Raw genomic sequence first — 15338 nt, forward strand, 5'->3', positions numbered from 1 at the left:
AACTGCTAGTCAATTTCACTAATGATTACGAAGAAGCAAGTAGCACATTCAGTTACATGGGAAGTTGAAAAACTGAAATAGTATTTTCTCAAATAATTTTGGGAATTTTATCTTTTTTTCTTCTTTTTTTTACAGTGTAGTACCTGAGAGTCACCTGTGATTTTGCCTAATGTGCCAACCTCTCATCATTATACAAATGTGTTGTACAGGTGAAAGAGAGGCTTCTGATGTGGAGAGCAGACGAGGTGTGCAGAAACACATTCATTCACTGCAGAACACCGACCATTATCCAGAAGACCATTATCATTTACAGCCTTATGATCTTAACTAAGAAATACTAAAACTGTTTATTAAATGTGTAGATTTTCATAAAGTTAGCAAGTGTTGAAGATGAACATAAAAAATACCACACAATAATAAACCGAGTAAAAAAGAATGTATGACCTACAGAGTTGTGTTTTGAAGCGGTCCAGTTAGTTTTTCACGCTGGTTTTAATCATCATGACAGTAAAGGTGACACAGGACTGCTTAAGTTTTGCATGCAGTTAAAAAGAATATTAAAGCGTAGGAAGACTCATAAAACCATGAGAGGAGAAAAGAGGAAGAGAAGATCACACAGGTTTGTGTTTTTAAAAACATATTGGATAATGATCAGTCGGGGTTTATGCATTTATGCTGATATTGAGAAAATGTAATCTTGTCGTTTCAGATAATGGAGCACAAACTATTTACACTCCTCGTTTTAATTGGTAGGTGTGTGTGTGTGTGTGTGTGTGTGTGTGTGTGTGTGTGTGTGTGTGTGTGTGTGTGTGTACAAAAATATCTTCTATATCTTCAAATATTATGTGAATGTCACTTTTGAATGTTCTGAAACTAGTAGTAACATTTAAGAAATGTTGGAGGAACGTCCAACTAAACCGTTTTAGATTTTTTTCCCCTGAACATAAATAATGTTAATAATGTTTTTGCACTAACGTTTTGAGAACATTATTAAAGAGCAGATTGTTACGTAGGGAGCGTGACATCGAAGCTGTAGATCCACTCACAGGCTTTATTAACAAGAAGAGCGTCATCGAACAGGCAATCACCAGCAAACTAACAAGAAGGCCAATAGAGTTATTATATGAGTATATGTAGAGCTGAGATATGATACTGAAAGAAGATTGTTCATGAGTTTGAGAGACCCTTGACAGATGTCTTGACTAGAGCTGGGCGATATTGGCAAAAAAATTAAATAATATCAAGCAAAATTTTTCATATCAGCCAATATTGATAATTATCACGATAAATGTCAAATCTTTATTTCTTTCAAGTTTAAAGGCAGATTTTCACTCCTGAGTAAAAGTTGTAGAAACCAGATATGACAAACACTTGCCAAACAGGCGAAGACTTCACAAATTAATATTTCATACGTAATAAGGATTTGAAACTTTCCACACGTGCTAGCATGATGAAACTTAGTGGATTTACTAGTTGCCATATGCCATATGCACCAAAATTAAATTTGGAAGAGTTACTGAACATTTATTAATCCATAGCAAAAGTACATTTCTTACTTATGTTAATTTTTCATCTCTGACAAATCTGATATCATTTTAATCTCCAATCTGTTATTCAGAAGACACTAGTTGCTCAGGTGTACACTGCATTACAATGAGCCCTTATTAGAACTATGATATTCTATTTTATACTTTTATGAATTCTATTGAGAAAAAAGGTGAATAAAGACAGAGCCAATGTTCAGAAATTATCCATGATTATGTTTTGATCTATGCTATATTGCTGTGTTCTGCGGTGTGTTTGTTGTCAAACTCATTTTTTTATTATAAAAAAAAAAGCCACTATTTTATATGAAAAAGTTAAAAATTGTATTTTATTGACAAAATATTTTAATTTGTATATATATATATATATATATATATATATATATATATATATATATATATATATATATATATATAGATATGATAAATCAATGAAAACCCACAGCCAATCAGAACAATGTGTGGGCGGAGTCAGCCAATCAGAACAGTATGTGGGCGGAGTCAGACAATCAGAACAGTGTGTGGGCGGAGTCAGACAATCAGAACAATGTGTGGGCGGAGTCAGCCAATCAGAACAGTATGAGGGCGGAGTCTCACGGCACCAGAGAGTAATCTTGACGCACTCGCAAGAAAATGGAAAAGAAAAAGCCCTAATACTGGCAGCCCAATAATAATGTTTAAATACTGCATACCCAGAACACCTGCAGACTTGGATTTTTGTAGATGACTTTTAGAAATCCGGTGGGTCTTATAAATCCAAACATAAGACAGAATTATAGAATCCAGTTCCTTAAAGGGGAACTATGCAGTTTTCTTTTTTTAGCTTAATTTACCTTAACTGAACAGCTTCAGAGTCATTGGAATGGTTATATGACTTTTTTCGGGTTGAATGGTGGCCGTCTCGCTTCCCCCTAGCGCCTGTGAGCGGAGTTATATTGAATAATGTCCTGGCTCCTCCAAGCTCTATAATGGCAGTGTAACGTCAGCGGGTTGAAGAAGACGAAGGTCAAGCGAAGATACAAAATACTCAATATTTATTTCCATAGACAAAATCCAAACAAACTCAAAACAGTGTGCTAGTACACAAACAATAACCGACCAAGACATGAGTGAGAAGGGGAACTTAAATACCGAGGTGATAATGACATGACAACAGGTGATGGTGATGATGATGGGTGAACACAGGTGATGAGGATGATGATGACGATGTGCAGGTGAAGGTGATGATGGAGGATTCTGGGAAGTGTAGTGCAGACACAGACAAGGAAGAAGGCGGTGAATGTGACAGGCAGTGAATGGCTTGAGAAAACTTGAAGCCCAAAAAAAGTGCATCAATCCATGATAAAAATACTCCACAGGCTCTGGGGGTTAATAAAGGCCTTCTGAAGCGAAGCAAATGTGTTTTTGTAAGAAAAATACCCATATTTATAACTTTATAATCTAAAATAACTAGCTTCCGCCAGACGACCGTACGCATGTCGACTTGCGCCATATTTGGATTTAGATTTATCGGCCAATATATCGGTTATCGGTATCGGCCAAAATTTTCATATCGGTTGCAGTCAATTTGATTTTTTATCCTTTATCGATTACTTTATGGCACTTTTTTCTAGGCTTTTCCACCTCACCAGCCTATCAGCAGTCTGTGAACGTCTACTACTTCGTGTCGGAGTCGAAAACGTTCTCTGAAGCGGAGCTGTACTGTAAAGAGACCTACACAGACCTGGTCACTATTGAAAACTCGGATGATCTGAGGACACTTCAGACCGCACAGGTCACTCATACGGGCGCGTGGATCGGGCTGAGGGAAACCAAGGCTCTTCTCTGGCACTGGGCTCTGGCTGACACACGCTTTTACAGAGACACCGAGACCGAATACAGGAACTGGGCAGCTTTCGAGCCCGACGTCAATCTCGATCAAGACTGCGTCATCATGACGTACAGAGGAGAGTTCGAGAACACCAACTGCCTCGATATCTTCAACTTCATCTGTTATGATGGTGAGTAAATATGGCAGAATATTATATCAGGATTGTTTCCAGGCAGGATCACGATTCTGTTTCATGTTGGAGTTACTGAGCAGAACAGCCACAATAATTTACAGCCCTGTGAAACAAATCATTTGAGAAACAATCCTGTTTAATATTTAAAGAAATGTGGTAAAACTAAAACCATAAACATTTTCATAACAAAAATAAAATAGAAATAAAAATAAATAAAAAAATTATGCAGAAAATAAAAACTAATTAAACTAAATTACTACTTTAAATGAAAACAGAAAATAAAATAAAAAAACACTTTTATTATCATTAACTAAAACTAAAACCATAAAAAAATATTTTAATTGCATACAAATAAAATAAACATTACCTGAAATACTATATTTTTAAAAAATTAAAAATGATATTTTAGCTCATTGCCAAGGCAACATTTATCGTTTAGTTCCACTTGAAGTACTAAATGCCAAAATCAAAATGTCTTAAAACTAAAATGAAATTAATTCAAAATGATATATAATTATTGTCCGTGTTTAGTTCTGTTTTGTCTTTGTTTTGCTTGTGTTTCACATGTGTTTCTTTGATTCACCTCATTCACATCTCATTTCGTAATTTTCGTTGTTTTTATCACTTTTATTATTTTTTAACTATTTTTTTTTAATGTGTCAATTGTTTTAGTTAAACCAAATGAAAATGAGAAATGATTCCTTGGCATTTAGCTGACATATTTCAGTGAAAGTTAATTTCATTTCAAGTAACAAAGTTTTCATGCTTTTAGTTTTAGTAAACTCTAATAACCCTGGTAACCGTTGCTAACCTGCCTCTTCTGCTGCTGTAGCCGCCGACAGTGAGCATCAGCACGTGTACATCAGGCTTCTGTACACATGGAGAGAAGCTCAGAGTTACTGCAGACAGTTTCACACAGATCTGGTCAGCGTCAGGAACCCGGACGAGAACCTTCAGATCCAGCGGCTCATTCCCGAACTAGGGTTCGCATACATCGGCCTTTTCCAAGACTCTTTCGCCTGGTCCGACAGAAGCGAGTCTGCCTTCAGAAACTGGGATTTGTTTCAGCCAGATTTGCTCGGAGAATGTGTTGCAATGCAGGAGGACAAATATTGGAAGACTGAGCTCTGCTGGAACCTGAAACCATTTTTCTGCTATCGCAGTGAGTGTTTCCTCACTAATTATTATTAATATGATGAGCCGTGGCGTAACTGTTTGTGAAGTGTCTTAAAGGGACAGTTCAGACCAAAAAAGGATAATTTTGTAATAATTTACATAATGTTAAACTCTTGTGCTCCTCGCGGTCAGAAACGAGTGTGAGACGAGTTTCCTCTAGTGGAAGCGTTTGGAACTGCAGCCGAACAACATCTCACTGACAGATCGTTTTATGAGATATCAAGATCATATTTGAAACACAACTTGTTTAGATTTATGGCTTTGATTTTCTCAAAGTTTTAGAGTAAAACGTGTTTTTGAAAATATATATTTCATATAAAAATTTAAAATTCTATTTTTGTGCATTTTTCATAATAAATGTAAAATTGTATAACTTTTTTTCCAAGATCACGTTTATAAACGTTTTTTTTACTCCAGCAATAATCAGTGTCATCTTTAAAAAAGAGACCAAACTTCAGTCTGTGATCCAAAGATTCAAGATATACAATTTCATTTTCAGTTCCATGCCTTTTAAAAGTGAATAAATGGATTATAACTGCTGCATAAATATAATTCCAAACCATAAAATCCCCTAAGAATACAAAATATTAAATCAAAAACATTATCAAACTAAAATATAGTACAATTATATCATTGAATTAAAAAAAAATCAGTACCGGTAATCTGTCCAGTTATCAAACAGAAAAACCTATACTGGTTTCTATACTGTATGTAAAGCTAGATTTTCTACACTTTATGATTTCAAATAATTTTATTACGTTATAAAATCTTCTTCTTTTTTTTTTAAGTGTCGTTTCAAACCGGTTTGAAGATATTTTAAGAAACAGCATCAGTATCTTTGAGTGTGAATCACTTGAACTGACAGTTGTAGAATGTTTGTAGTGACAGCTGTGTGTTAGTGTGTGTGAAACGCTGAGCTCTGGGCTTCTGTTCAGGGGAGGCTGTGATGAAGAGGCAGATCCTGAGACTGGAGCTGAAATCTGCTCTCAGTGTGAATGATCCTCATATGAAGACGGCCATCTTAGCTGAGGCGAGTCACACACACACACACACACACCGCTGATGACTTCACACACACACACCGCTGATGTCTTCACACACACACACACCGCTGATGACTTCACACGCACACACACACACACACACCACTGATGACTTCGCACGCACACACACACACACACACACACACTGCTGATGACTTCTCACCATAGACTGTAAAAAATATGGACAAAGCGTCTGTGACGTCACCCATAGACTTTCTGAAGAACGGTTTTGAGGCCGTTTATGGGGGGTATGGGCTATTATAGTTTTTCAAGATGGCGGAACTACATGGAAGCCTCCGTGGACCTACCCGTCCCATGTATATAAAGATAATAAATTCTTCGTTTACGAGGATTAGTCTGATCATTGGCATAGGTATTTGTACACCATTGAGGGCATATTTATTAATAAAAATATTTATTTTAGATAATAAAATACCTAAAAAGCTACACATAGTCCCTTTAAAGTGATGTGAGTAAGCTTCGTGTGAAGTTATGATACGAACGAACGTTTTACCTTAAATGTGACAACCATAGACTGTGTAAATTGACAACGAATTAAGTATTGCCACAGAGCTATTCAAACAAAAAAAAGGTTTATTGACGAGAACTATGCTTCGTTGCCCTTAACGTTATACAGTGCTAAATTAACAGCTGTCCCATAATTGACTCAAGCTCCTTTCTAGTATGACTAACATTAAGCGAACTCACTACAAGGGCACAATGGTTTTCACTAATGTTAACTTTCTTCAAGTTAACGTTACCTGAATGTATGTGTGCTTTTGTCAGTCGGTCATAATTTTCAACAATAATTCATTCTTCCATACACTTACGTGGGAATTTCCGATAGCTACTAGGCTAGCTTGATAGCAAGCCAGTTAGCAGTCATTACTGTATGTTAGCGGTAGGTAAAGTGCCTCGGACGCTAACTTATCTGAGGTGATTTAATGCTAACTGTTGCAGTGCCACTGCCCACAAACATTGATGCTAAATAGTGCTAACTACGTGAAATAGTAGTGGAATGTCACTTACCGGAAAAAATGGAGCGAAGTCCTCCTACAGTGTCGGTTAGTGCAGTTTATAGCAGAGCAACCCATTTTATGTACGATATTTCAATATAAATGTTCAGAAAGGATACAGAGGTGGTATGATGTGTTGTGTCAGATCATGGCCGAGACGTCAAATTTCAGGAATTCCACTCGGCGCAGCCTATGCTCGTTATCAGACCACGCCCTTATTTGTCATACATTTTATATCTAAATACGATCTAAACTAACGAGTTAGAAAAAAATTCACCCCCCTCACAGTTGTCAGGCACTCGGAACCTATCGAAAAATACAATAAAATCCATGGGACCAACCTGTAAAAACATGAATTTATGCTGTGAAAACGGACATTTTAACATGGGGTCTATGGACATTTGCTCCCTTTTGGGACCTTCCTCTAGCGGATTTACGATGTATTGCAGTTTTTCGCACTTCCGGGTAGACTTCATTTTTCAGATTAGAATGTTGCCGCTTGCTTCACACACACACACACCGCTGATGACTTCACACGCACACACACACACACACACACACACACACACACTGTTGATGACTTCACACACACCGCTGATGACTTCACACACACACACACACACACACACCGCTGATGACTTCACACACACACACACACACACCGCTGATGACTTCACAAAAATGTGTTATTTGTGGTATTTGTCTTGAAAACAAAGAGTTTGATTTTGCTATTAATTTCTTGTTATGTTTTGGAAAGTTTTTCATTCATAAATGCTGATGTTTTAAATCTAAACCCAACTTTAATCAGTGGAGGAATGAGGTCAAACTCGTGCAAATCTGAAAAATTCGTTAAAAACCAGAAAGCTATGGGCTGAAATATGTGCCACCAGAAACTGAATTTGAATCATTTATATTTGAATTTGAATTGCTAATCTTGAATATTTGCATTGGAAAACTGAATTTGAATAACATAATTTGAAGTTGTATTGTTTAATTTGAATAATTGCATTGAAAAACTGAATTTGAATTGTATAATTTGAAATTGAATTTATTTGTTTGGAACTGAAGTCCAATACAATTTGATCATCACTGAAAATTCAACTCTCTATATATCCTCACATTCAGTTCTCACAATTCAGATTCAGATCACCAAATTCAATTTCAAGTTACTGTGACAGACATCCGGGTAGTTGGAGGATGAAGGAAGAGCAATCGAGCGCAGATCGATATCGATAGATAGAGTTCAGTGTCGCAGGATCATCACTCAGCACTAAATATGCCAGACTGTTGTGCTGCTTATGGATGTTAGAACGAAAGAAATGAAAAAAAAAATAAAATAAAAAAATAAATAAATAAATAAAAGCAAGGGATAACATTTCACAGGTGAGAATGAAACCTGTGGCCTCTCTCTCTCCGTGGCCCGCGGCAGAAAATAGTCCGTTCCGCGTCCATAGCAACGCTCTGTTTTTCATGGCAACGGTGTGATATACTTATTACATGGCTTGGTTGAATTCCAATGTAGAATGCGGCCGTTATTTCTTTAAGTATATTAAGCTTTAAGCTTATTTGCTGCAACGTATATCACACCATTGCCATGAAAAACAGAGCGTTGCTATGGACGCAGGATTCTAACCGTAGAGACGGAACGGACTATTTTCTTTAGCGGAAGCAATACAATCGTTTTTAAATCAATAAACTCCTTTTTAAATCAATAATTTGTGTCAAATTATTTATTTATTTTGTAGGTAGCCATGTAATAAGCAGGATAATGTATAGCGAGGCGGTTGTTATAGCGAATAACAACCCCTTCAGGATGATTCAAGACCTGTCGGGGTTGTTATTCGCTATAACAACCGCCTCGCTATATACATTATCCCTTATAAATTTATATATCTGCCTGAATCAGCCTGAAGCCTATAACTATATATATATATATATAGTTATAGGCTTCAGGCTGATTCAGGCAGATATATACTGTATATAAGGGATAACTCTATCTATCGATCTGCGCTCGATTGCTCTTCCTTCATCCTCCAACTACCCGGATGTCTGTCACAGTAACTTGAAATTGAATTTGGTGATCTGAATCTGAATTGTGAGAACTGAATGTGAGGATATATAGAGAGTTGAATTTTCAGTGAGGAAGGATCAAATTGTATTGGACTTCAGTTCCAAACAAATAAATTCAATTTAAAATTATACAATTCAAATTCAGTTTTTCAATGCAATTATTCAAATTAAACAATACAATTTCAAATTATGTGATTCAAATTCAGTTTTTCAATGCAATTATTCAAGTTTAGCAATTCAAATTCAAATATAATTGATTCAAATTCAGTTTCTGGTGGCACATATTTCAGCCCATAGAAAGCCCTTAAACTGATGTCTCTTTTGGATACTTTAATTTAAAAAGCCCATTTTTGTGTAGATATTTTTATTTTATTGTGATTTTTCTGTTTTGGTACTATCTATGCTCAACCACAATTGCGGTAATTCAGAGATTTGATAATGTACTTTCTTAGTTTGTGTTGTTGAAGCGTAATACTAATATTTAACATTCTAACATAATAGTTATAAAAATAAAAAATAAAAAACTTAGCATAAATGTGTGGGATATTCACAGCTAAATATTTGACCACTGCACCATTAAACAACGTGTGTGACTCCGTGTGTGACTCCGTGTGTGACTGTGTGTGTGTGTGTGTGTGTGTGTGTGTGTGTGTGTGTGACTCCGTGTGTGACTCTGTGTGTGACTCGGTGTGTGTGTGTGTGTGTGTGGATGTTTCAGATCCAGCAGAGGCTTCAGAAACTGGGAGTGAGGAACATCACTGGACTGGAATGGAGAGAAGCAGCGGACGGATCGGTTTTCCAGAAGAACCAGAGCAAAACAAGTGCAGATCCGATGAAAAAGAAGAGATGAGATACACATATATATATATAGTCAAGTCAAGTTTCATTTATAGAGCACAAGTTTAACTTAAGTTTAAGTTTAAGTTTAATATAGATTCATATATATTCATATTGAGCAGTCTTAAAATATAGTATCCCTGAATCTCTATGAAGATATAGAACAACTTGCTCAGATTCTGAAATGACACATGAAGGCATGTTTGTATTTATTTATATTTATTTACAACAAATGTAGTGTTGTACTATGATTTCTGGTTATGGTTGTTCTGTGTAATAAAGTATTTAGTAATGGTGGACATTTCATGGTCTTGCGTTCAGAAACCAAATGAGATGCAGAGTTAAAAAAATGAATGCAAATAATAAAAAGCAACTAACCAGATAACCGGTATATACTCCATCTAAAACTATTATTAACAGCATTTTGCTTCTGTGTTTGTTCTATAAGTATTATTTACATTTATGCATTTGGCAGATGCCTATATTCAGTGACTTATAGAAAAGAAACTAAAGTAATTTATCACAGAGCTCTAGATGCGTCACACACTACATGACCAAAAATACATCAATAACACACACACACACACACACACACACACACATAGAGACAGTCACTCGACGCCACCTACTGGAGTAAATGTGTGTCTGTATCAAACACACACACACACACACGCGTCTATAATACTAACTGGGGACTGTCGCTCTACACTGGCCAAGAGGGGACTAGTGTTTCTGAACATTTTAAAGAAACAAAAATGATAAATAATTTTTTTAACAAATAAAGTGTCAGTGTTAAAAGACATTCAGTTAACATAATTTAATTTTCAATATATATATATTGCCCATCTGAAACATGTATATAAGTTACATAATGAAGACAGACTTCACTGCCAGTTCATTTCACTGTTCACTCACACACACACACACACACACACAGTTCCATTGCAGGCTAGAGGAGTCCCCACTTGGATAAGTAGACATCGGTCAGAGTTGGCATGTTTAAAAAAAAAATAAACACACACACACACACATAGAGAAAGTCACTCGACGCCACCTACTGGAGTAAATGTGTGTCTGTATCAAACACACACACACATTGTGATCTGATGGAGAACACATTTCTAGAGCAGTAGAGTGTGTAAATATGATGTTGTTCATATGTTGTACTCTAGACTGCAGTTCTGTTTCATTCTTACTGACCGCCAGAGGCAGTGTAAACACTATGGATTATCGCAGCGCCAGCTAGATATGTCGAGAGAATATACCAACAAAGTCACGTGGCGTGACGTATGCTGAGCCCTGGAGGTTTATAGGCTACTACAGTAGCTCAGCACTCTACCTCTTTCGCTTTCTCGCCTGGTTGAGATAGGTTGTATTGGTTGAGTGATTATTCGCACTGTCAAGTGCAGCTTACAAGAGCTGTGCTCACAAGCTGTGACAGCGCGCGTCTACGCCATTTCAAGGATTTGGATTAAATTAACAGCGCTTGGTGAGTTTTGTTTTCTATTTGAGTTTATATTGCTTTGTCGGTAACACTGTGCCTCTCGGTGCAATCCGGTGGCTTGTGTTTTTCCGCGCCTATGAGTTAACGGTCTCCCATTGACAGATCTACTCACATTTTTTGTTCCTCGGTTCAATCCGCCGGCCATTTTAGACATTTTCTCTTTTTCGTGAGATATTTGTTGGTATTACCTGTCGGTTCACCCAAGGTAATAGTTTTATTTTATTATTATTGTTTTTTCATCCCGCTTAACTTAACCTTACGGTGCTATCCGAGGGTGTTATTAGCGATTAGCGATAACTATGGCTCACAGCTCGATCGCCACTGGTTTCCCACTGACTTGTAAGCTGTGCCCTAATAATCTTCTCCCGGATGACGGTCATGACATCTGCCCGTCGTGTTTGGGTGTTCAACATCTGCGAGAGGCTCTCACGGACCTGTGCATGCACTGCAGCCTTTTGCCTATGTCGGAACGACGGCTCCGTCTTGCCGAATTAGACCCTAATTCAACAGTGAAACTTGGGCAGTTAGATGTAGCCCCTCCACGCACTTGGAAGCGCAGGGCGGCGGCGGCGGCTGGTGCTCCCCTTCCATCTAAGAAGGCCAAATTGCTTCACTCGCTTCAGCCTGTCAAATCTGCTACACCTGTGAAGATGACACAGGAGGATGAGAATGTTCAGAATCAGGGAGCTGGGGAAGAGTCTCTTGATTCCCCTTGTTTTTCTCATCGTTCAGAGTTTGATGTGCTTTCTACAAGTGCTTCAGATTCCTTTTTTCACGATCATGGGGTTACTATGGATGTTGCTGCACAACCATCACCTCAGGCTGTTTTCACTGGTTACCCAGCAGCGGAGGGGTCTAGTGGGGGGTCAGTTCAGTCGTCTGGACAAGCCCAGTCCTCCTCCGATGATACTTTGGCTGTGCTTCGAATGGCAGTTGCCCGTCTAGGACTTGATGAGTCACCTGTCCAATCTGCCCAAACAAATGTGTTTTTCAGACAGACCACAGCTGCAACTTCTTTTGCCATGCCACCATGTAAGGATTTTGTGGCTGAATTCTCAAATGCTCTCACTGGTTCTGGTCCGCCTAAGCGGCGCTCAAAGATCGCTCAAACGCTAGCATCTATGGCTGAAGCAGATTCTATCGGGGTGGGTCGTGCTCCGGAAATAGAGCAGCCTGTGGCAGCTTTGGTGGTGTCTCCTGATGAGGCTCTACGAGGGAATGTGCGATGTCCCAGTGCGCAATGCGGTCGTACAGATTCCTTGCTAAAAAAGGCATATGAATCTGTTGCCTACATTACTCGAGCAGAAAACACAATCTGCCAGTTACTTCTTGCTGCCACCAGTACGCTGGAACCTGCAAATGCGGATCCCTCTATTTCACAATTTCTGCAAACTGCTCTGTTGGCAACAGGCCATGTGACCCGCGAGCTGGGTAGTCTTACAGCCACGCTTCTGGCAGCCCGCCGCCAAGTGTGGCTTGCCCAAGCACGACTACCGGAGGACTGTAAGAAAACCTTGAGAGATCTTCCATTTGTTCCCGGGCATCTTTTTGGTCCAAATGTTCCGGAACTATTGGAAAAGAGGGTAAAGCTGTCTGAAGCCACTCGTCAACTGACACAGGTGCAGCGCAACCCTACCTTTAGGATGCCAGCGGTTCAGGCCCGACATCACTATGCTACATCGGAGCAACGTTTCCGCCGGCACGCTACACCTCAGTCACAGCCCCCTCAAAGACCTCGTGTTCCTGAAGATGCGAGAGTTTTTCGCCCACCTCATCGACAGTTTCCAGGAGGACCCCGTCAGCGCCCCCCCGCAAACACTAAAAATCGCACACAGGCCGGCGGTCGATCGTTTTTCAGTAGAACAGCTGGAGTACTGGAGATCCAACACAGCGGACCCCTGGGTGTTGGCGACTCTGAGCAGGGGATATACTCTACAGTTTCGACGCCGGCCTCCCAGATTTTCAAGAATTGTTCCTACGATTGTCAGAGACACGGTTCGCGCAGTGGCTCTCTCTCTGGAAATTTGTTCACTGATAGAGAAGGGAGCCATAGAAAAAGTTCATCCCCTCGTTCAGGGAGACGGGTTCTATTCGACATATTTTCTTGTTCCGAAGAAGGACGGTGGTTTCCGCCCAATTCTCGATTTGAGGCTTCTGAATTTGTTCCTGAAGGTCCTTCCTTTTCAAATGCTGCGCACAGCCGATGTTCTTCGGTCTGTGACTGCAGACGATTGGTTTGTAAGTGTCGACCTGAAAGATGCATACTTTCACGTCCCAATTGCTGTACATCACAGAAAGTTTCTGCGTTTCAGTTTCCTGAATCAAGCTTACCAGTTCAAAGTGCTACCCTTCGGCCTTTCCCTTGCTCCTCGCGTCTTCACAAGGTGTGTGAGCGCAGCTCTGTCTCCTCTTTGGATGAGAGGTATTCTTCCTTATTTGGACAACTGGCTTCTCTGTGCCCCAACAGAGCAGCAGGCTGTACAAGACTCCAGACTGCTTTTGAGACGTGCAGAAGCTGGGGTTTTCTGTGAACGAGAAAAAGAGCCGTCTGATTCCATCACAGACCACTACGTTCATAGGAATGACCCTGAATTCCTGTTTAATGTCTGCCTCCCTGTCTCAGGAACGTGTGACGAACATTCTGCAACTTTTGGCTCGCTTTCGCCCGGGGGTGTCTTTGCAGTACGAGGTGGTCCTACGACTGATAGGGATGTTAACAACGGCTACAGTGGTGATCCCCCTGGGTTTACTCCACCTCAGACCACTCCAGTTATGGAACAACAGTTTGCGGCTAGATCCCACCAGGCATCGCCATCGACTGGTTATAATTTCTCACTGTTGCATATGTGCGTTGAGGCGATGGAGACAGTTAGAGTTTCTGAAGGCAGGAGTGCCAGAGGCGTTGTTCCCTCTCGTCGGGAGTTGGTCACAACAGACGCTTCCCTCACAGGATGGGGGGCAACGTGGAATCGGAGGGGTATTTGCGGGCGCTGGACACCGATCCAGGCCACAGAACATATCAACCTGCTGGAACGAAGAGCAGTGTTCTTGGCTCTAAAGTACTTCATGCCGGTTCTGGCAGGCCGCCATGTTCTCGTTCGGTCCGACAATACCTCAACAGTGTTCCATCTGAACCACCAGGGCGGCACGAGATCCCGCAGGTCTCTACGGCTGACTCACGAGATCCTGACATGGTGTCAGCCACAACTCGCTTCACTGAGGGCAGCTCATATTCCAGGAGCGTGCAACCAGACAGCGGATGCTCTTTCCAGGGATCAGGTACATCCAGGGGAATGGAGGCTTCATCCAGATGTAGTGCAGGAGATCTGGCTACGATTTGGAAGAGCAGAGGTGGATATTTTTGCTTCAGAGATGACCACCCACTGCCGATTATGGTTCGCAAGGACAGAAGTGTCCAGCCCCCTGGGCCAGGATGCGTTGTCTCACGAATGGCCGAACTGCCTGCTATATGCGTTTCCACCTATCCCTCTGTTATGGGAGACGTTGCACAGGATCTCCCTGCGCAAGCACAGAGTGTTACTTGTGGCACCACGGTGGCCAGCCAGACCATGGTTTCCTTTGTTGCTGAGACTTCTGACAGGAAATCCATGGAACCTTCCCCCCAGGAAGGACCTCCTCTCCCAGCTGGAGGCCAGTGTCTGCTGTTGAGATTGTACCTCATTTTAAATACCTTGGTACTATAATTGATGAAAAGTTGACTTTTGGGGCTCATGTGGATGCTGTTTGTAAAAAAGCCCACCAGCGTATGTATTTTTTACGGAAACACTGTGGTTTTAACGTGGATAGCACTTTTATGAAAATGTTTTATTCTTGTTTTATTGAGTCAGTTATTACTTTTACATTTGTGTGCTGGTATGGATCGCTTAATCTGAAAAATAGAAACAGACTTCAGGGTATTGTTAAAGTGTGTAGTAAGATTGTCGGCACTAACCTGACTGATTTAAACAGTTTGCATAAAGCCAGGACTCTGAGGAAGGCTGAGTTAATAATAAGAGATTCCAGCCATCCCTTGCAGAATCTCTTTAAGTTGTTACCTTCTTTACGTAGATATTCTTTACCGTTTTGTAGGACAAATAGATTTAAAAATTATTTTGTACCAGTTGCTATTGGGTTTTTTAATAACT

General features: G+C 40.0%; 1 protein-coding gene across 2 annotated transcripts in view; it reads left to right on the forward strand.

The window, feature by feature from the left end:
• Positions 1-15338, forward strand: part of LOC311080295 (macrophage mannose receptor 1-like) — a 181869-nt gene that overhangs the window by 110210 nt on the left and 56321 nt on the right. Inside the window, exons 1-4 of one of the 2 annotated variants that reach the window (XM_084110178.1) lie at positions 2389-2520; positions 2998-3544; positions 4467-4709; positions 5659-5753. In XM_084110178.1, the coding sequence (XP_083966304.1) occupies positions 3478-3544; positions 4467-4709; positions 5659-5753 (405 nt within the window). In that variant the 5' untranslated portion in view covers positions 2389-2520; positions 2998-3477. Of the gene's footprint in view, positions 1-2388; positions 2521-2997; positions 3545-4379; positions 4710-5658; positions 5754-9570; positions 10157-15338 lie in introns of those variants that run through there. The other variant, XM_084110177.1, reaches the window with a different exon arrangement.

The sequence above is a fragment of the Abramis brama genome (genome assembly GCF_963993115.1).
Source record: "Abramis brama genome assembly, chromosome: 3".
Lineage (NCBI taxonomy): Eukaryota > Metazoa > Chordata > Actinopteri > Cypriniformes > Leuciscidae > Abramis > Abramis brama.